This window comes from Sycon ciliatum, chromosome 10 (genome assembly GCF_964019385.1).
Source record: "Sycon ciliatum chromosome 10, ocSycCili1.1, whole genome shotgun sequence".
Classification (NCBI taxonomy): domain Eukaryota; kingdom Metazoa; phylum Porifera; class Calcarea; order Leucosolenida; family Sycettidae; genus Sycon; species Sycon ciliatum.
Genome location: NC_088652.1, coordinates 11700615 through 11723503, shown reverse-complemented (window position 1 = coordinate 11723503; position 22889 = coordinate 11700615). Strand labels below are relative to the sequence as shown.

The 22889-nt window shown below is 46.6% G+C and overlaps 1 protein-coding gene across 1 annotated transcript in view; it reads left to right on the top strand.

Moving 5' to 3' along the window:
* Positions 1 to 1405: 1405 nt before the first annotated feature.
* Positions 1406 to 22889, top strand: part of LOC135826642 (fibrillin-1-like) — a gene marked incomplete at its 3' end in the record, with an annotated part of 61480 nt that continues 39996 nt past the window's right edge. Inside the window, exons 1-3 of the mRNA XM_065339244.1 lie at positions 1406 to 1617; positions 9304 to 9708; positions 12077 to 12316. Coding sequence (XP_065195316.1) covers positions 1470 to 1617; positions 9304 to 9708; positions 12077 to 12316 — 793 coding nt within the window. The remainder of the gene's footprint in view (positions 1618 to 9303; positions 9709 to 12076; positions 12317 to 22889) is intronic.

Below are 22889 nucleotides of genomic sequence, written 5' to 3'. Positions count from 1 at the left end.
CATAAATTAAATGGATTCTTGCTACCAGGGAGTCGTAAAATATTTTACGACTCCCTGCTAGCTAGCTAGCTACCTATTTTGGGAGTTGAAAAATACCATTTTTACGACTCCCAGAAAAAAAACAGAAAAAACCCAGTACGCTCTACTCAGTACTCGTACGATCGATATAGCTACCAAACAGTCAAACACGCCACAACACGGCTACGGGACATGTGGTCAAGTGAAATTTTTTCTGCTTGTTTTGACCCTGCGATGCATATGCGCGATGTGTCGATTTCACCCGCCCCATATATGTAAGCACCTACAAATAACCTGCGCGTGCAAGCTGCATTGCACGTGGGCAGGACAAATATGCAACACGGTTATTATAATAAGTATATGTACGCACGCCACAGAAAAAAGCTTGCTTCGGGCTCTTGCGACAGTTGAAAGCCAGGAAGCTACCGGATACCTGGCACTACGAACATCAGCATAATTCTGACTGCAAATGAGATAATGACTGTATTATATTGGCAAATAGAAGTGAAATGATGATGGTGAATTGATGATGGTGAAATGATGATGGTGAATTGATGAACATCTTTATTATTATACGTAGCACACCAGATTTGCAGCTCTAAAACGATATACGTATACACGACTGAACAATTCCAAAACAGAATTAATTTCTCCCCAAAAATACAGCTTGAAAGTTGCGCAGTAGTATAGTAGGGTGGTACAGCGTACGTGTGTTTATAGCTGCTTTCTGCTAGGCCCAGCATGCTTGCCGTAGAGAGTACAGTACACAGCTAGCCGTACTACCATAGAGTTGTACTACACCCAGATATCGCGATGGCCTATATGGGAGATGAGAACGCTATGAATGATTAGGGGTTTTGTAGGGAATTCTTCACTTCTTCTTCCCTTCACTCCCTGTATGACTGAATATTTCTTTGTCCTGCAACAACGTTTTGGAGCACCAACAGTGCCCGTGGATCGCGCACTTTTATCAACCTAAATGTTGTCTGAAGCTGCTGAAATTAGTAGTTGAAGTATCTAACTTCAATCATTTTTTGTCAATCTATCTCGAGTATTTATCACCCTTTTCGCTGCTGGACAACGACTGGCTTGGACATTAAATTTTATCAATCCCTCTGCAGCTCTCTCCCATCCTGGTGTGTCCAGATCATTTTTGGCAGAGCTGAGCTCTTCCATTCCTTACATGGCAACTTCGCATTCCTAAAGCGACTTTTTGGGAAAATCAATTTCCAAAATCAATTTCCAAACTTCTTCGAAGGAAGCGTGTGCATGCTGTGAAGGCAAGAGAAATTCGACGGTTCGTATTGTTCTTGGACATACACAGCAAATTGCTGGGACAGGATATTTCAAGAGGCGGACTCTTTTCGTCTTCTGTGCTTCAGCCAGCATTGCCGTGAAGCTGACTTGAACAGCAGAGGTCTCCCTGCCATCGTGCGCCGGAGCACTGCAGGATGGCTTGGCCGCTGCGATTTGTTTTGCTGCTGGTCGCAAGTCTCGTGTCTTTGTACTCGTCTTCGGCTGGCGCTACCACATTTACGAAGTTGCCGTACTTATCTGGAGATAACGTGAAGACCACAGACCCGGTTCCAAACTGGATGTGTAAGTTTTGCCCTTGTATTTCAAAGGATTACTTACCACTACTAGTACTCTAAGCACGTGCATAGTATTTTGGAAAAATAATTATCAGAGATTTTGAAGAAGAAAGGAAAAGGACAAAATGTTACAAGCTGTGACAAACTGTCCACCAACGTAACCAGAGAAGGTCTCAGTACTCCTTGTCAGTTTCGTGCCATTCTGTCGCACTCGCTGACTGTATAAGATCTGGTTACGTTGGTGGACAGTTTGTCATAACTCATAACATTTTGTCCTTTTCCTTTCATAATCATAACTATAATTATTGGCTCACCATGAGAGATTTTATTTTTATTAACTCGGATACTGAGCCAATGTAAAAAAAGAAAGAAGAAAACACATGAAAAATATCAATTGTGCACTCATAACCATGTATAAACAATTAAAATTGGAATTGTTTCATTTTAAGGTGGCAGATTACCCAAAAATTCGCTGAAAAATCGAATTTGTAAATTCATATTGAGTGCTACGCCAGTTGAAAGAGCATGAATGGCTGCAAATTCTCTGAAATTTGTGTCCCCATCTGACCAGCCGTTCAAGAATTATGGCCGAAAATGTGCCCTTGCAAGGAAAATGTTTTTGTTGCACGCTCTCATTTGTCGGCAGCACTGTATTTGAATGTGAGCAGACCGTGCGCAACTTGTCGTATCATGGAAATACGCGAAAGTGTGCAGAATTTTGCTCCAAGTCCAAAAAAGTCCAAAAATCACGTTAAAAAACCACGTATTGGGCTGCACGGCGGCGGGCGAAGCCCGCCGCCGCGCAGCAGGACTTTTGCCAGCACCCTCGTGACGTTGCAGATATGTGGCTTGATTATTGTAGTTGACGTGGATTTAGTGACTTTGGCAATTTTGAATCGTGTCAAGAAGTCAGGTAGGATTCAGTACTAGGCCGTAGTGAAGCGTGAGTGGTAGTCTTTGCCGGTTTCTGAGGGTATCCTGGATTTGGTGTGCAGCGCTGTGGAGATGGCTTCCTGTGGAGGTCCCAGCACTGGATGTTGTATCAAAGGTACGACCTCGTAGCACGTGCTTAACCTAAACAAATTCAAAAATTGACTTGGGTCTGTGTGAGTCTGTGAGAGAACGCCCACTTGTTCCGTTGTGACCGATTCCAGGGCCTCGTTGAGGGGCCCTACCCCATCACCCATGGCTGCTTCTGGACTTGTTTTGGGTTTGGGTCCCGCGCACGACAGAATGGGCACGAAAATGTGCAAAAATTGTAAATGCATTTGTTTGGCTCCTGGGTGGCTCGCACACCGTGGCACTATGCCGGAAATTTGAGTTTTTCCGGCCTGGAAAGCCTGTCAGTAAGGCGCAAGAACTTGTAAATCATGTCCTGAGGGCCAGCATAGTGGCAGGAGTGTGTGGTCAAAATTTCACTCAAATCCATTGAGAACTACCAAAGTTACGGTCAATTGAATGCCACATGAAATTTATGGGTAGGCTGCCCCCTTAATTGTGTATACATGGTTATGAGTGCACAATTGGAATTGTTTCATTTCAATTGTTTATACATGGTTATTAGTGCACAATTGATATTTTTCATTGCTATTTTACGACTGTTGTCTCCTCGTTGGTTATTTGAAAACACATGGGAACGAGTTATGCAGCACTTTCGCACTTTCTGACTGTTTATCATCTTGTTACAGTCGTGGATAGTTGCTGCATAACTCGTTCTGTGTTTTCTTCTCTCTCTCTTTTTTTACAATCATTAGAGAAGTTGCGCACAATGACAATTTTTAGAACCGTTAACGATTTAAAAAAAGAAAAGAAAACAGTGGCAACGCCAAATATGGAGTAAGTAAAGTATATTATCCTGTCCGTTCCGGAAGGGAACTCAAGACGGCTGCTAACACCTGGTAAACCCTAGCGGCAGAGGCAGCGCCTAACGGTGGGGGTGCGTGGATACGTCTAACAACCACTGGCACAGGTGCCGAGAAAGACCCCATTAGCCGCATCCATGTACCCCTTGTGCCTGGCCACAAGTTCCCAGTTGACTGCGGGTAGCAGCACGGCTATATGGAGTGCAGAGCCTAAATGCCATGGCCACATATACATTGTTGTACAATAAAATGTTATGTAATGTTACCTTTTTTTTACTTCACCATAGGTACAGGCATTATATGTCACAACAGTCGCGCTCACTGAAATCCGACCCAAAGTGCACTGGACTACTTCAGATAACATCACTTTACTTGCACATGTGTGAAGTTCCTGCCGCATTCGTACCACTTACAGGGCGTAAAGGGTCGTGCAAGTTGAGGGCGCCAGATATGCACTTTTGGTCGGATTTCACCGACCACCACGACTGTAGTTCGTTGTGTGACTGAATGCAGCCAGGCTTCAACCTATCCGTGTGAAAACACGCGGTGAAGGGAATAGCAGAGGCTGCTCCAGCCTCGAGGCCCGACCAAGCAGAGCATGTTCTGGCCGATCTAGAACAGGTGCGATGCCATGGTAATTTTGGTTGTATCCTGAAGGCCGGCTTATACGATAGGTCATAGGTGCGAATCTTAATCAGTGACTCAATGTGTCATTTTCGTCTCTCTCGAACGATCTTTCAGTTCGCCAAGTGCAAGCGTTTGGCGTATTTCACCTAATTTGAGCTAACTTGAGTCCCTTATGATGCTATACTCCTCTTTTGGGGACTCCCCCAGAAATCAAAGGACCGTAGTTCCCAGAACCTTTACGGTCTAGGTAAAAGACCAATATCAAGACCTGCTTTGTGCTTTTGGAGTATCCGTCTAATTTATTATAATGAATATGAAAAAGGAAAGGGAAGATGTAGTTCTGGGCAGTGACATTCAACAGCCTGAGCAAAGCAGCACAGCTTTCGAGTTCACCGGATGTGTTTACAGAATTCAGCTTGTACTGCAAGGGGCCTATTATACATTATAGCTCCGGTTATCAGTGCATAAGCGAACACTATATTCGTTGGGAATTAATTTTCGTCGTTTTGCCCAAAGAGTTTCCAGGTTAAATATAAAGTACATGCAGCTAAGTCAACTTGTCCAGCCTTTCTGCATGTTTCGACATCCAAGAACCAAATATGACATGAGAGAAACTCTCTTTCTTTGGAATTGGGTGGACCAATTTGCCACCAGTTTTTTTCTGCATCCACATCGAGTGCAATTTTAGTGCTGTGGCAGGATTTCTCTGGCCAGCAGGTTAGGCTGTAGGGAGACGGGACCACAAACGGGACCACAATGGCTACCTCGGTGTGAGTTGTCGGGGCAATGTTGTTGCTCACGGCGACGAGAGTACCGTAAAGTCTGGAGCAAACGCCCACTTCGCTGTAAACGCCCTCCCCAGCTCGATTGTGCTATTTTCGCAATGCAGGGCACAGGTACTTCGTCCTGAGGACAAGAATGGTGTACAGAAAGTTCGATTTCGTACGAGTACACATGAAAAGCCTACGAACTTTCGCTGTAGCTCAACATCAAATTCCCGCGGACAAAAATGCACTAACCTCGCCAAGAAGGGACCAACTGCATTCAATCCTTTTGCAGTCGTTCTTGGAAGTGATTGTTTTTTTCGCCATGCCAAGACGCCACAAGTTCGACGTGGAGTTCAAATGCAGTGCTGTAGAATGGCACCACCTGCACGGCGAAAATGCTATCTCACATTGCAAGAAGGCAAAATCTCTTCCAGATTGCATAGCAGAAAGAGCATTACAATCGTTCTCGTTTTCGGGCTGCTGAGGGAATTCTACAAACTTGTCCCTGGACATAGAGGCTCTGTGCAGCTCCGACCGGCTGTAACTGCAAACTTCACAGACAAAGGCAATGCAAAGGTTATTCATGGTGACTGAAGAGGAGCAAGAAAGTTATCCGTGAACGTTTACAGATCGAAAGTAACTTGCTTTGACACCGCTCGAGTGGATTGCGACCCTTTCAGTTGAGCCGTACGCCCAGCAGTGCAATCTCTATCGATCTATGAGCTTCCGAACTCTAGCCTCTACTCGGCTCTAGCTTTGTGCCATAGTTTACCGTAGCAGTAGTCACTTTTCGCTACGGTGTCAAGTGAACTTCCAAGTCCGTCCCGTAACATACCCGTAGGTAGGGCCAGGCCAAAAGTTCAAGTCTCAGCGCGTACAGGCCAGCAGATCTTGCAAAAACGGGGTGGGCGTTTGCTCCGGACTTTACAGAACATGGAGCCCAGTGAGTGCACCTGCTGACTATTCTGCATGGTTGTTTGCCAGGGAGAAATCCCCGGACCGCACCATGTCTGATCAGATCTGCCTCGGGAAGTGGCGTAGTGCGTGCAGCTGAGCTGCAGCTGTGCAGAAAGCGACCCGCTTGAGTCCTGCTTGTACGCGCTGCATAACTAAAATGATGTGATCCCGGAATTTCGCCTTGACAGTAAACCCATCCGAGTTCCACGCTTACGGTCATACTCTCTGTACACTGGGCTTCGATTCGTGGTTGTGTTTTTAAAAGTTTTATGACCATTCGCAGAAGAAGTCATCGATGCGACAAAGTCTTGCTGATTTGGGTACGTCACCATGATATTCGCGCGGTTTGACACGACTTGTATAAATTTATAATCAACTCTTGAACCTTTGCACAACTTTGCTGTAGAAAAGGTCAAAATCGTACGCCAAATCGCTTGTCGCATCGCATCGCATCACAAAAGTTTAGCCAAGCTCAACTTCTGCGATGGCCCAGTTGCGGCAGTTGCGTGGGGTGCAACATGGCTGCGATTTGGGGTTTTCCCAGTTTCGTGCCTGTCGCATCGCGTGTCGCAACGCCTGTGGGGATTGCCCTATCAAAAATTTAATAATAATAATAATAATGAAGAGAAATGGAGTGAGAAGAAACAACACCTATGAAAATGATAATCCTAGCACTAAGGTAGTAACAGGAAAAAACTGCGAAAGCACTTAACGAACTTGTAAGGACTACTAGTATACTGTGACACAAGATATGACACCATAGCCAACCAAGGCCAAACAGACAGAACAAGCTGCTACGAAAACAATTTCAAACAAATAATGCTGTCCTTCTGGACACACAGATTAAGGGATTATAATTTTCATAGGTGTTGTTTCTTCTCACTCCATTTCTCTTCATTAGTATCTTTCTGGATTGTTTTTCAATAATAATAATAATAATAATAATAATAATAATAATGACTGGTTTGAGGGAAAGAGACAAACGGGAAAAGTCTGAAGAAAAAATTGACTGTCACCACCAGGACTCGAACCAGGGACCCTCGCTTGTAGCCAGCGATGCTCTAACCACTGAGCTATGGTGTAGTCGAATAATAATAATAATAATAATAATAATGTGGAAGAGAAAAAGACATATGGATACGAGTTAAGAGTAACTCTCCATCACTGTAACATGATACTATATACAGTCAGAAAGTGCAATAACTAGGCACAAAACTGACAGAGTACTGAAACATTCGACGTCCTGACACTTAGCTTTAACACATCTCCGTAGCGCTAACCGACAGCCTTCCAACTTGGAAGGTTCAAGGTTATGGAAAAGACCAAAGAGGGGAAGGCAAGCGCAACGAAAACGAGCAAAAGCCACAGTCCCAACGGAACAAAGAATGTCGATTGTTACTGGACGATGCCTTCCCCTCTTTGGTCTTTTCCATAACCTTGAACCTTCCAAGTTGGAAGGCTGTCGGTTAGCGCTACGGAGATGTGTTAAAGCTAGGTGTCAGGACGTCGAATGTTTTAGTACTCTGTCAGTTTTGTGCCTAGTTATTGCACTTTCTGACTGTATATAGTATCATGTTACAGTGATGGAGAGTTACTCTTAACTCGTATCCATATGTCTTTTTCTCTTCCACATTTATTTATGGCTCAACATCCGAGTTTCAAATAATAATAATAATAATCGCAAAAAGCTTCTGTGAAATCCGCTTTCGGTCCTGGTCAGACTGCGGCAAAATCGAAATAATCCTAGGATTATAATCCGAATCTCCATAGTAACTTGCCGCCAGAGCGGCAAAAGCGAGAGTTGACGCTCCAAAAAAAAGCAAGAACGGACCACGCTTTTCCGCTCCAAACAGGATATGACGCTGATACGCCATTGACGCTGATATTCACTGATTTTTTCATCTCGATATCGAGGAGCTAATTGGCCACGGACAACAACAAAACTCCTAAGGATGGTTGCAAGGATTGCACTGAAGGTGTTGGCGATCCCCAAGGTGAATGAATTTGACGTCGTTCGTGGAGATTACCACTTGACGCTCGAAATAAAGTTTGATTTTCACTCTCCCCACATGTGTAGTGTGATCGCGATTAAAATTCTGGACGCTGTTCTTTTTTCGTCAGGCAACCAAAATTTGCCGCAGTCTGACCAGGCCCTAAATGGGAACTGTCACCAAACAAATTCTTTGTCTTATCTTGTAGTATTTTGTAGTATTTTGGCTCCTGATCACGATGGTGTTATTCGTTTTTCTCTGCGATGACTGGAAGTGGGTGAAAACTTGAAAAGAAGGTCCCCAAAATTGTCTCGAAGTACCGAGTGACGTCACGCCGGACTTGACCTCCACGCGTACATTCATCGTCCAGCCTGTGTTCTGGTCGATCGAGTTAAAGTGGAAGTGCATCGATTTTTCAAGTAGGGCTCAGATGGTATATCTCTCGCTTGCGTACGGCAAGGGAAACTTGCCATATCGCCGATTTCCCGATCCCGTTTCCATGGCGACTACAGGTGATGATGCACATTCTGCTTAGCTCCGTGAGAGAGAAGGTCGATCACTGCAGAATTGTGTCATTTTCAGTTATCTTCTTGTATTCACGAAGTGAAAGAAGTACTGTGTTCAATGCTGTTAGTGCCGTGAACTGTTTATTAGTAGTCCTCTCCGTTGTGTACTGGGACGTGACACCGACAGGGGAAAGAAAGGTGGAGTGCGGAGACGTTAACTGGCAAGCGAAAATCGTGACGAACCAAGTGCTGAAATCTTGGTTGGGACAAATCAAACGTTCAGCATTTACCTCAACCAAGGACCATGCCGTTTGCTCTTTCCACTTCCTGAAGATGGATGCGCTGCCTGCTGGAGACTCTCCTATCTCTCGTAACATCTTCTGAAGCCAGGTGAGACGACGAGTAGCGGAGATTAGCGGACGAAATAATGTCGTAAAGATGGTGTCAGACAGTGAGCATTCGAGTTGCAAGGAACTACAAGATAAGACAAAGAAAATGTTTTGGTGACAGTTCCCCTTTAATACTGTACCAGATGTACCAACGTTTTCAGTGCGTTTTATTTTCGGTAACAATTGTCGGCATCGAAGTTACCGAATATAAAACACCAGCAAAATTTTCTGCTTTCACAGTAGTTGTTCTTCTATGGCGAAGGTTTGTCTTATTGGTGTTCTTCTTAACCCTTTATTGGCTGGCCTATACATTGATCAAACACCGATGTTCGATGGGGTAGGCATTTTTAAATTTTCGTAACTTGGTCAAATATCGGTCTTTCGGAGAGATCGAAATTTGTAGGGCAAAGAAAAAACTCTCATCTGTCGCCTCAAACAATTTTCAAAGCGATACAGTAAGCGGTTCTTGAGTTATAGCACTGGTAATGTTGGTCCCGGGAAATTTGCGTGAGGGTTTCACTGCAACTGATTGACGATATTCGCTCTTTTTGTTGTTTGGCTGCCGAATGCGGCGTTTTTTTTTCACTCATGCAGCTGTCAGTAATATCCATCAGTGCGTCATGAAGGACGGCTTGAACATTTACGTGTATCAGCCGCGCCTACAGTACTATGACGAGCCGAACGTGGCGGACCCACTGTCGTACTGTGTCAGCGAGAAGGAGGCGTCAAAGTACCGTCCAGTGAACCTGATGACAGTGGAGCAGGCGCAGAGGGAGTCCTGCCTGGACGACGCCTTTGACAAGTTTGGCCGTCAGTACGGCACCAATGCTCTCCTGCTGCCGCGCCATCAGCTGGTCCTGGCCAAGCATGCCCGTGTGCACGGCCAGCAAGTGTCAAGCTACTCTGCCTTCACGCCGCGCGTTTATCTAAAACCGGGCGAGCCTCAGGTGACCAGCCTTCCCAGCGGTCAGGCTGCGCGCACGCGCTTCGTCTGTGCCGGTGAGTCAGCTCTGTCTGCGCAGAGGCACGCGCCGTGGCTGATGCATCAATAGGCGATGCGCCAGACTGGGTAGTGTCCCATTTACGGTCCGACATGCCCAAATACGGTGCAGAATTGTATTTGTATGTACATGTACACAATAAGCGGTCTGCACGTTATACAGATGTACAAAATCCCGTGGACTGGGTTGGTTGGGTTTTTGAATGCACTGTACCCGATTGGTTTTACTGTCGTTTCCAGGATGATACAAACCCAAATGGCATTTCATACGAAGCGGTTTTATTCTCTCAGACAAATATCCAGCTCCCCATTAGTTCTGTCGAAAGTGATGAAGCTAGAAAAGCGATCGTCTGCCATTGGTACTGGGGCTGAATTGACCCAATCAGCGATCAGCATGTATAGCACACAGTGAACACCCAACCGGGTACTGTAATTTCAGAAATTTTCGGTGCTCGCTATTTTCGTTATGAGGGCAAAAGGCCAGGTCACAGAGAAGCAGTTCCCTATTGGATTATGTGTGTTGGTGTCTGTTCGGTGTGTTGAAATTTTAGGTATGAAACAGATGCACCGAAACTACCGAAAGTTAAAGTACACAGACAATTTGTGATTTGTACGACCTAGTACAGAAAAAAGTTCCTACATTTTCGCACGGTTTGTGTGTTAATTTATATTTTCTCGGATAAAGCAGGAAGCAGTCTCTAGTATATTATTGATACCAAACTTCTAAAATCGCGTCCTCTAGACCCGCAATCGTTTGCGCCTTTTTTATTTCACGAATGGCGATGACAAACCATTTTGCGCCTGCAAACGTTTGCGACCAGAGTCAATTTGATGATTGACTCGAGTCTACAGTTTCGCTCTTTGCGCCCACTTTACCTTCACGACTTCACACCCATCGCGGAAATCGCGAATGTTTCAGGATCGCGAAAGATTTCTGGGCTCACAGTACGATATTAAAGTTGGTTGAAAATATAAACTTGAGTTCTCTGCGCGGTATACCGTGTGTCAGCGCCTTTAAAGCCATGGCCTTAAAACACTGCTGCTTTCCTAGCTATTTTAGATGCAAAAATTAATGACTCACCCACTACGCCATGCCATAAAAGTCAAAGTCCACACAGAAATTTCAGTCTAAATCCACGTGTCCACCCTTCCCACTGGCCTGTAAGCTTGTTAGTATACTTGGTCCTCGTCATCAACATTGTCCCTCATCTTTTAGCTTTGTTTTTATGTCGCCAATCCCCACTTGGCAGCCCATTTCATCCTGATTTTGGCCAGTAAGTTAGTTTACCAGTGCCAGAAAAGTCAAACTAGATTTCGAGTGGATTTCGAGAGCGACGGGTGGGTGGTTCTGATTGATACCATGCCGCATCAAAATAGATTATCTTGTCACACTGCGCAAGAGCGGCAAGAAAGTAATCGGCTACTCGTAGTCAGTTCCATTTTGCAAAACGGCCGAAATTGCTTACCTTGGGGATCGCTCGTCAAGCTGAGATCGCAGTTCCCTCACTTCCAGCCCAGAGTATCCAGCGCATCGTGGAGATTTGCAAGACTGTACGCGTCGTCGTCGTTCAAAATAAAATCATGCAAAAACGCGGACTGATTTGAACCACACAGGAGCCATGCTGCCCACACAAAGTCCAATAGAGAAGGCGACCATCACGATCGACTTCCCTTTAGAATATAGCCAGACAGCGGAGAAGAATAGCGATGAGCTTGCGAAGGCGAGAGAGTCGATCACAAGGAAAAGTATTTGTCACCAGCACCAAGAGCAGCGGCGAGGAGGACGAAAAAAGTATGAACTATTCTTCTGCAAAAAATGGTATTGCGACTAGGCCTTAATGTGTTCATATGAATGATGGGAGTTCGGACGGAAATTCCCAGTGCCCCAAGATTTTCCACGCCACCCGGGTAACCTTGATGTCTCTGATTGACCCTGAGGAGTTCACTTCCCATCCAGTATAATATTTTTAGGGCAAACTTTGTCTTATGTGTGCTCTCTGTGAGGGAAGAAAAAACTGTTGTCTTGCGTTTGACCCAGTGAGCAAATTGGCCTGGCTTTTGATCCATGTGAGGACACGCTTTTCCACCAACGGCAAGGTTCGTCACACTCAAGCCCAATGCGCAGGTTCATTAGTGATCAATGCATTCTTTTTGGTCGTTCTTTGTGTGTGTGTGTGTGCGTGCGTGCATGTGTGTGTGTGTGTGTGTGTGTGTGTGTGTGTGTGTGTATGTGTGTGTGTGTGTGTGTGTGTGTGTGTGTGTGTGTGTGTGTGTGTGTGTGTGTGTGTGTGTGTGTGTGTGTGTGTGTGTGTGTGTGTGTGTGTGTGTGTGTGTGTGGCTGTGTGTTTCACTGCCTCATCGAACTAGTGGAGACAGTGTCGGGCACAATTCCGGGACTGCACCCCAACATCACCGTCTGGAAAATGTACACCAGGGATGGTCAACTAGACCGCGACCGGTCCTGCGGCAGCGGGCTGGGCCACTCACGTTTCCGCTTACCCCACCGCATCCCATATATAGGCCAACTAACTGATTATTTATACTACCCACTTCGCCTCCCAACCTGGCAGGATCATGACATTGTGTCCGCTTTCCTCTGCGGCACCTGTAAGAGAGCTTTGTTTGTGTTTCTTGCCTCCTTGCATACCCCCGCTACTTGTGCTACAACAAGTTGAGTTTGTAACATGGAAATTGCGGGCATAAGTTATGCGATCGAGTCCAACAACTAAACCAGATTTTGAACAGTCAGGCGTGCACAATCTAGCACAAAATTGTTCAAAAAAATTCCTGGGCTCACCATCTGAATTCTTTTAAAACAAGTTGGGTTTGTTTTTTACTTGTTAATCCTTTTACCGCTATAGGGGTATGCCATTCAGCCACTGGGCAAAATGCTAAAAATAAGGCAAATGGCCAGTTCCACAACTTTATGGCCCTGGCAACTGGGCTTTTGAACTTTCGGGAAATGGAGCGGCCAAGCCTACAGTAAAACCTGCTGTAAGCGACCTCTTTGTTTAGCGACCACCTGCTCTTAACGACCGTTTTTCTATGCACGGGCAGTTCTACACAGACACTGTAGGACCCGGTTCTAAAGACCACCTGGCTTTAACAACCTGTTTTGCTTGCACCGTGGGGTGGTCGCTTGAACCAGGTTTTACTGTACTGCCAGAACGTTGAGTAACTTGATATAGTACTAGGGGTGAAACGAGTATCTATTTTGACCAACCGGTCACTCGTTCATAATATTCGATCGAGTATCCGATTATTTCGAGTATTTTATCAAAATTCAAAAGCACTAGATTTGCGAGTTCTCGCCCAATCCGGAAGAAATTATCTGTGAACATCGAACAAAAGTCGCCAACGTCTTGAACAAAGTGTAAAGTAACGATTTTCATCAGTACTTTCATACCTCAGAACGTTACTTGCCGTGGTGATTGCATCGTCCAAGTCTTAAAAATAGTCTAGTGTTTAAACCGAACACGCATTCTTCGAATGAATAATCTATCGAATAATTTTGCCCTCCATCGAACGAATAATCTATATTCTATCATACGCATGATGGCATTTTTCAACACTTTTTCAGCACTTTTTAAGTAGTTTTTTAAATATATTTTTGCTGATTATCGGATTTTGTTATGTGGAGGAGCAAAACCGGTTAACCTGTACCGCCAAGAGTACATAACCCCCCAGAGTGTGCAACGCCTGATCCAGCTCTGCATAGGGTCTTGGTCGAAAGTGGTCAAAGACCGAAAATCACATTCACGGCATCCATGTTTCCCTCATATGGAAAGAACAGAAGTACATGTATTACTAGATACCGATAGGAGATTAAACCTTGGAGGAGAAGTGATTGAGAAGAAATACTACGAGCAGATCTACGCAGTGCAAATATCCAAAAGTAGAGTCAGCACTGAGCATAGATCGTTTTTTTTTCTCGATTTCTGATAATTCCTACGACTATTCGATTATTCGTTCACCCCACGAATATTCTAAATTATTCGATTATTCGTTTCAACACTAAAAAATACTGACTCAAAGCCATGCATAACGCATGCATACCAGTGGACCAGCCGTACAACAAAAGTTTTTGGAAAATACAATGCCAATACTAAAAAACGATCGAGTGCAAAATTTCGAATACTCGCTCGTTTGAAATTTTCGAACGAATACTCGAATATTCGAACTAATCGTTTCACCCCTATATAGTACCCAAAAGAAGAAGCAAGGTGTCATAATATTATGACTCGCAAGTTCACCCAAATTGCATAAAATACAGCAAAGTCGGAAATTTGAGCCAAAACATCGCGTGAAAAAGAAGGAAAAACAAGACGCATCATGTAATGAAGCTGGATTCGAACCCGCTACCTCTCGCGCATGACGCAGTGACGATACCAACTGGCCAGGAACGACCACACACTAAAGATCACACCTACAGATGGTTATCGACACCATGACGTATATATACGTCATTAGCGGTAAAAGGATTACGGGTGCATTTGGTTGGTACGACTCGTACTGTTGTGGTTTGCAATCAGCAACCACTGATTTACAATCCGTTTTGTTTTGCGCACACACCCTGTCAACCGTGTGCTTCCGATTGTATCGTGGTTCGCTGGCAAAGTGAACAATCTAGTGTACACCGAATCCCGTACGATTTGAACTGCCCTGTACATAGTACCAAGAGCACATGAAAACCAGAGTGTGCAACTGTGCATATCAGATCTGAAACAGCGCAGTTCGAGCACTACGTCACGCGACTTGCGTAAAGCTCACATTTGCGTGTTTCGCAGCCCTCAAATCAGCCAAGTTTGCATGATTTTAGACGTCCTGTTTTAGGATTTCAGTGTTTTTGTGTGACTGTGTACGCTGCGTACATCCGCTGGCAAGTAAATTCACCAGGCTATCCGTATCAAAAAACCGAAATCAGGACAAGCTCAGTGAAACAGGTTCTGCTCGCAGACCGAGCAGTTTTACTGTTACAAAGTGAAACCGAGCGGGAACATCTTTTTTGATTCCAGATGATCACGCCTGCATACACCTTTGCATTGCACTTGGAGTGCTGTACTCAATGTACTGTACGACCTGACCATAGTGACAAGTATACATTGTTGAAGAATGCAACCAAGTTTGGTGCACTTTTTCACATAAATGTGCTCTGTTTCTGGAGTACCATTTGGTTGACATGAGGCGGCTCCATGTGCACCGGCTGTTCGATCTTTCTAGAACCTAGCAACCGACAGTCCGCTAAGTATTTTCAAGAGTATGAGATGTTGGCACACTCGATCTCCTCCCCCCCCCCCCTTACCTATAAGTCCAGCTGCCTTATAGGGTATTCACAGGACAGGCAAATCCACGGGCACCGGAAAGTTGCTAGGGTTTTTCACCTGTGAATGAGAAAAGTGGCTGGAAGTGGCTGAAAAGTGCAAGCGAGCTGGGGGTAGGCCTTGACAGATTGTGCTAATATTTTCGTGAATTTATGGTTTCGCATTGCTGAAAAAATTGCAGAATTATGCTTTTTTTATGCTAAAAGTTATCATTATGTTATGCCGCATTATGCTCACATGTGCTGCTGATGTATATTGGTTCTGTACAAAATAACAGGGGTATTTATGTAGAGGGCGTTGCACTGTAGTAGCAAGAATTCAACAGGGTCAACGCACCGTCCGACCTAGCTACGACCGTCACTGATTGTAGTGGACTGGACATGTTCTCAAGGGAGTCGTAAACCTACGACTTCAAGGTACATCTCGAGTCAACTGCTTCACATAGCTGCCAAACAATAGCTCATCTACTTGTACTTGTACTTGTAGAACATGTACAACTATATGGAATTTGATGCGAAAAGGCGGATTGTTCCAATTTTAGGCCATTCGTGTGCAATTTGCCTCGAATTATCCGATTATTCGATTTTGGTCGGAATTATGCGAAAAGTTATGCTAGCATAATCTGTCAAGGCCTAGCTGGGGGCCCACTTTCACGATAATCCTGGCTTGCACGAGTGCATTTACACCAAAAAGCGCGAAACAAGACTTGATTTTTCACGCGGCTCTTTAGAACATGATACTTATTGTATGCGTGTTTTGAAAATTTGAAATACTCATGGCAACTGTTGGGTGATTCATTCAAAAATGCAAACGCGCCTGTTGTTGAGTGCATCCGTGTGAATCCACACAGTCACTTTTCTTGTGAATCACTCCCTGTAAAACGTGCAAGTGCCTGTCGTGTGAATAGGCCATTATAGGCGATTCACACGACAGGCAAATCCACGTGCACCGGAACGTTGCTATGGTATTTTCCCTGTGAATGAGTGGCTGAAAATTGCAAGCTAGCTGGGGGCCCACTTTAATGATAATCGTGGCGTGCACGAGTACATTTACACCAAAAAGCGCGAAACAAGACTTGATTTTACGCGGCTCTTTTCAACATGATAATTATTGTTTGCGTGTTTTGAAAATTTGAAATACTCATGGTAACTGGTTGGTGAATCATTCAAAAATGCAAACGGGCCTGTCGTTGAGTGCAGCCGTGTGAATCCACACAGTCACTTTTCAGGTGAATCACTTGCTGTAACGCGTGCAAGTGCCTGTCGTGTGAATTGCCTATAACAAACCTCTCGATGTGCAGAGTGCAGAGTGATCATAGCCTTACGGTGTTTGTTGACATCAGCAACTGCGAGACATATTATTGTAATGAGTCGCAAATTTAACGATCGTCCTGTGAGCGGTGTGCTATACACACCTCCTATGTGACACTTGACACAATCATATCCATACCTGACACTATTGTGCATTAGCACCTGTATTGCTGTACTGGTATTTAGAGGGCTTCTGATTGTTGATGAAGGCAGAGTTATCCTGGACAATACAACCGTCTCACTGGTGGCAGAGGCTAGATTCAACGCAAGGAAGAGGATGGCAGCGAAGTTCAAGCACGAGTTTGGAGCATCCACAACACTGAGTGAGTGGAGAGTGTTCGTCGCTGCATACGGGAATACAAAGGCTCTCAACGACAAGCTGAAGGACGTGTCAGGAGAGGCCAAACTATGGGCTGAGGATAAGGAGTTCCGGGCTCGAATGATTATGCAACAGCTCCGGGGGGAACCGCTATTGTGGCTGAGCCAGGACGAGAACAAAGATGCCCTTAAGGATGATGAGGAAGTCATGAAGCTGCTGGAGTCACGGTATGGCCACACTAAGGCCAGGGTGGCCTACATTAACAATTTCGAAGAATCGTTCCAGGAAGGGAGAGAAACGACTCCAGCTTTCCCCAGTCGTCTACAACAGCTAGCTGGCACTGCATTCCCGAACCTCTCTGACGAGGCTCGGCGGGAGAGAGTACTATCAAAGTTTGTGCGCAGTGTGCGGGACCAACGTCTAAAGGAGGAACTACAGGTGTTTGGATTCATCAAGGAGGAGACGAGCACGGTCAAGGCGTACGAGGAAGTGCTGTCCAAAGCGACTAGGCTCAAGTCGTGTTGGCGGGCAGCCGAGGACAGTAGGACCTCACAGCCGAGCGCAAACATCCTGCAGACAGACCCTGTGGTGAATGAGCTAAGGACCCAGGTCACATAGTTGAGAGAACAAGTCGCTGCACTGCGCACAGATGCCACTCGGACTCCACAGACGGGGAGACGACCAGGACCGGGCAATTGGAAATGCTGGTACTGTGGGTCACAGAATCACCGAGGAGGCTGGCGGGACTGCCCGTCGAGGAAGAGGGAGTCACCAACCTGGAGGCCACGGGCACAAGCCGAGCAGCGTACGAGCCGGAAGGATTTTTCGGTAAAGCCCCACCGGCCCAGCCTGCAGGGCGGCGGTAACAGAGGGCAATATTTGCAGACTGAGCCGAAGACACAGTGCGTGCAGGGATTGAGACGGAATCCGTTTGTGCGTGCGTGCGCAGATGGGGGTCAAGAGGTGAGCATGCTCCTGGACACGGGTGTAGACATCAGCTTAATCAGCAGTGAACACATCAGCGAACACCAGAAGCAGCATATACAGCCAACATCACAGTCGAACCCAAGAGCAGCGCCCGGCAATGTGGTCAAGATGGAGGGTGTGCTACGAATGACGGTTCGGATGGGTAGGCCTAAGGGTCATTGTCACCAGCCACCCGTTTCACGTAGTAACAGACCTGGTGGTGCCCATGATAGGAGGTGCGTACTTCTTGAGTCGGCTAGGAAAGTAAACCTGGGACTGGCCAAACAGCACGCTAATCATGCAGGGACACCACCTGAAACTGGAAACAGTATATCGCAACTCCCGTCCTCTGGACCGAGCACACCGGCCAACAGGAGTGTGTAGGGTCATGGTGCAGGACACGATCAAGGTTAAACCGGGCGAGGAGGCATTGGTCCCATGCACATTCAGCGGTCGGACGCCCAGTGCGGAATACCTCCGCGAGCCAACCATGGCAAGCAACAACGACACAGTCAGAGCAATGTGCTGTCTGCTGCGTCCCACGGCATTCGGGGCCACGGTACGCATGGTGAATGCAGGGAACAGTGAAGCAGTACTGCACAAAGGAAAGGTGGTGGGAATAGCACGTGCTGAATTCGAAATGTCGCTGCAGAACCCGGCGAAGAGTGATGAGCCGAGGCGGCAGGTAACGGGGTACAAGCTGGATGAAAGCCTACAGGACAGCAAGAAGCAGGAGATTCAGGAGCTGGTCAACGGGTATGGCGATGTGTTCTGGGCGGAAGGCGATCAGCTACCGACGGCAAGAACTGGCATCCAGCATGAAATACACCTCAAGAGTGATACAGCACCACAGTGGTCAAGGCCTCGTAGGATGGCACCGGACGCACGGAAGGAGGTGCGGGACGAAGTCGAGTACCTCATTCAACAGGGACTGATCCGGGAGTCTACTTCGCCATGGGCTGCTCCAATAGTGGCTGCTCGGCGCAAGAATGGCCGACTGAGACTGGCAATGGACTACCGAAGGCTAAACGCAGACAGTCATCCCCAGCATCACCCACTGCCTCTGATAGACGACTTGGTGGATCAGTTGACTGAAGCGCAGTTCTTCTCCACGGTTCACTTGAAATCCGGCTACTATCAAATGCCCATGCGTCGTGAGGATGCGGCCAAGACTGCCTTCGTCACGCCGGATGGCCAGTATGAATGGACTGGTCAGGGCACCCCGTTTGGCCTGTCGGGAGCCCCGGCGACCTTTCAGCGTCTGATGTCAGCGATTCTGGGCGAACTCAATTGGACGGCTGCGCTATGCTACCTAGACGACGTGCTGGTATGGGGACGCAGCTGGACGGAGCACAACAGCCGGTTGCGGGAGGTGCTCAGTAAACTCAGGTCGGCTGGTGTACTGCTGAACCCCGACAAATGCTGTTTCGGTGTGCGGGAGGTGGAGTTCCTTGGGCACGTAATAGCAGCAGGCACAATGCGCATCTCCGAGGCCAGGACTCAGTCGTTGCTCCGCACACCTAAGCCTACAACTGTTACTATGCTCCGGAAGGCTATGGGCGCCTTTTCATACGTTCAGCGCTGGATCCCAGGCATGGCGACCATTGCAAAACCACTGTACGAAATGATGAAGGGTCCTCGCAGCACGCTGCTTCAATGGAGTGAGAAGGCAAGTTTAGCATTTGAGACGCTAAAGCGACAGGTCGCCTCAGCACCGGTTTTGCAGTTACCGGACATGAAGAGGCCGTTCATACTAGTAACAGATGCATCGGACGTCGGTACCGGTGCAATGGTGGCACAGCGACGAGACGGCAAGCATCTAGCGCCGGTAGCGTTCTTCCACCAGACATTGACGCAGGCAGAGAGGAACTACCCTGTCACGGACCGTGAGCTGCTGGCAGTGATCCTGGCCATCAAGAAGTTTAGGGTCTATCTCTCCGGCCAGCCATTTGACCTTATCACCGACCACACAGCACTCAAATGGATCAACAGCCTGGCGATGGATGAGACCCATGGGCGACGTGCACGGTGGCTGGATTATCTGCAACAGTTCCCGATGAGACCCATCCACAGGCCAGGAACTTCACCTGAACTGAGTATGGCGGATTATTTGTCCCGGATTGGGCACGCCGAGCTACCAAAAGTCATGCAGTGCCTAAGCGTGCAGCATCGGGTCGACGCGGCAGCCGCCTACCGCGCGGGTACGAAGAGTCAAGATAGGGAGTTGTAAAATATCAGTATTTTAGTACTCCAGGTAACGAAAAATATTTTCGTAGATTTGCTCTGTTTCGGTCACGTTTGGACGGATCTTCGGAGCAACTTTCGTTACTCAAACCCGGACGGTCGAAATCTAACGAATTTTCGTTGTGCGCAACCTCTCTAGTGTTCGTGAATTTTTTTTGAATTTTTTTTGAATTTTTCGTGAATTTTCGTCACAAGAAGCGAAACTTTGTGGGAACATTCGCAGCTTTGAACGCGAAACTTTGCAGGAAGCGCGAAACAAACTTTTGCAGTAGTTTTCGATCATCGCGGACGGGTGGTGCACAGTGCACGCATGTGGGCCACCCCATTGGGCCTCAATCCTCATTGTTGTGCTTGATCTCTACAATTGCCACATTGGCTTGGTCAGCGAGTGCTAGCTTTCCCATAGATGGGGCAGCCCGCTTTGCTTCATCTCCGGAACCATCTCAGATCTCCTGCCTGCTCGTTAGTCGGTTACATCAATCGGATGCCTTTTTTTTGAATTTCAGGTGTTGATGCGCCGGATTACGGCACAAGCCAACCCGTTTGTTTGTGGATCTCCGGCCATGGACAACGTAGTCAAAAGAGCTCTCATCTCAGGCACCAATGACTCAGGGTGCCGCCACTCGCAACAAATAAGCAATCTAATGACGACCACTTCTCAAGCAAGCACGAGTGAACGTGTACTTTCTTGAAGCGAAAAGCATGCAGAACACATATTTCGCGCTAACGTTCGCAATAGTTGGCCACTTGCACTCGGGAATTTCAGCTACTAGCATAGGACTATAAGGTACAGTCATGTACATGTACGTGGGCTCATAGCAACCTGCGAAAAGTTTTGAATTTTTTTGATGGGAGCGTTGCACGCATGTGAAACTCACGTGCACTCCAAAAAATCTGCCCAGCACAAGGGAACGTTCTGGCCGCCCAATCTCGCACTACTGTTGCGGTCCTTGCTGTTTTGTGGTTGTGGAGCAGTTCTTCTTTTTCAGAATATTGGGTTGTTGCTCAGCAAGCTATGCTTCGCGGCGCCATCGTTCGAGTTCGTGGCGCTCCGTAGGTGCTTTCCTGCCACAAGATTGGATTCGGCTAGTGCATGGCCGTTGGAGAGTTCGAAATTTGAATATCTCCCCAGTGAATTTTAGCGGGTAGCTTTATTCAAGACTACTAAGTCTTGTTGGCGCTTGGGGACTGATGTTGTAGCAGACTATGGTGGTTGGTTTGGCTATGCTGTGTCGTTGTGAGCAGAAGTGACCCCTTGTTAATCGTTGTTGTACTTTGTTTCAGTGCGCATTTTAGTCGATTTTTTCTTATTTTGCCTATGTCCAAGGAACCAAAATGCCATAGTGAGCAAACAAGGTCCACTCAGGGATAAAAAAAAAGAGCCAACTAACTTAAAGCGAAATCAGAAATTTGGCCATGTCTGGTGATATTTGCTTGCTACAGACATTAGAAAGGTTCCGCATAACGTGATTACGTTAGTAAAAAACGTAGTCAATCTACGGAAAGTCTTACGTAAACTGCATGTGCATCTGCGTTCCACCACACGGAGTTTTCAAATCACGTAGCTACCCTTGGCAACTCCGAACACAGCGCTGTACGACCGGATCGACCTGGAGAGACAGTCATAAATTTGTACCCCAATCCCCTACGCAGCACCTGAGTTATCAGAGCCCCAACTTTCCGTAAGTGGAGTGCAAACTCGCGAATTCAAGGGTTTTCCCTCCGACTAATAAAAAGTTGCTCAACCTTACGTAGTGCGGAACCTCTCTATTAACTCTCTTTGAAAAGCTGTGTTCACAACTGGAGTGTGGACGCGGTACGTTTGCAGTTCATGCGTGCCCAAACGCTCGTTCAGGCTTTCACAAAAAAAGCATATTTCAATAGAGTGTGGGATGCCTTCGAGTACCAAGTGTTTTGACCCCGCCAGTCAAAGTGACTGGTATATACGCCAGTATGCGCCTATTACGAGCAGAAACTTCCAACATATGGGAATTTCCATTTCGGCGTGTTTCCATACGCATGGCGCCCTAAAAGGCTGCAAAAATACGTGTGAAACCACACGTTTGTGCGTATTTTTGCTGGCTTTTGGGCGTCATGCGTATGGAAATGCCGAAATGGCAATACCAAAATGCTGGAAGTTTCAGCGCGTTTGAGGCGCATACTGGCAGACATGCCAGTCATTTTGACTGGCGGTGTCAAAACATTAGTACTCGAAGACGTCGCATGCGCTAATTACGACTCGGATTGCTGTTGTGTTGTGAAAGCCTGAGCGTGCGTTTGGGCACGCATGAAAGGCCGATTCACAATACAACTTTTTGCGACACAACATGCGACTTTTGTTGTTTGTGCTACCCTTATGTACTAGCAGTATTATGCATGTGCACTGCGCATGCTCCCAAAGTAAAAAAAAACCTGCTCTTGTGTACGTCGTGCGTCACATGTCGCAAGAGTTGAACTTTCTTCAACTATCGCGACAGGTGGAATTTTTGAAATGGCAAAGTGTTAGCAAGACTACATACCCCCCCCCCCCCCAGAGTGTGCAACTCCACTATGGGTGCTGTCCCGACAGAATTTCAAGTTGACGTCATTTTGATGATGCAATGCGCACTGTACACGGATTATCAGGCGAATCAGGAACCTGTGGTTGACCGAAGCCGATCGATCCTGTACAAATTATTGCAAAGAAAAACGTGTGATGGGCTGACACCTGTACAAATGTTGTAAATCACTGGTGCAAGGAGCATTGCGTCATAAATAATGACGTCAACTTGAAATTCTGTCGGGACAGCAGGGTATGTGGGAGTTGCACACTCTGGGGGGTTATGTACTCTTGGTGTTAGCAAGTCCTCTTCTCCTGTGAACTATTTGTGTGTCTGACATCCTGTGTGACAGTGCTTCTCAATCTATGTGCTGGTATGTGTGTGTGTGTGTGTGCTGGTATGTGTGTGTGTGTGTGCGTGCATGTGTGTGTGTATGTGTATGTGTGTGTGTGTGTGTGTGTGTGTGGGCGTGTGCGTGCA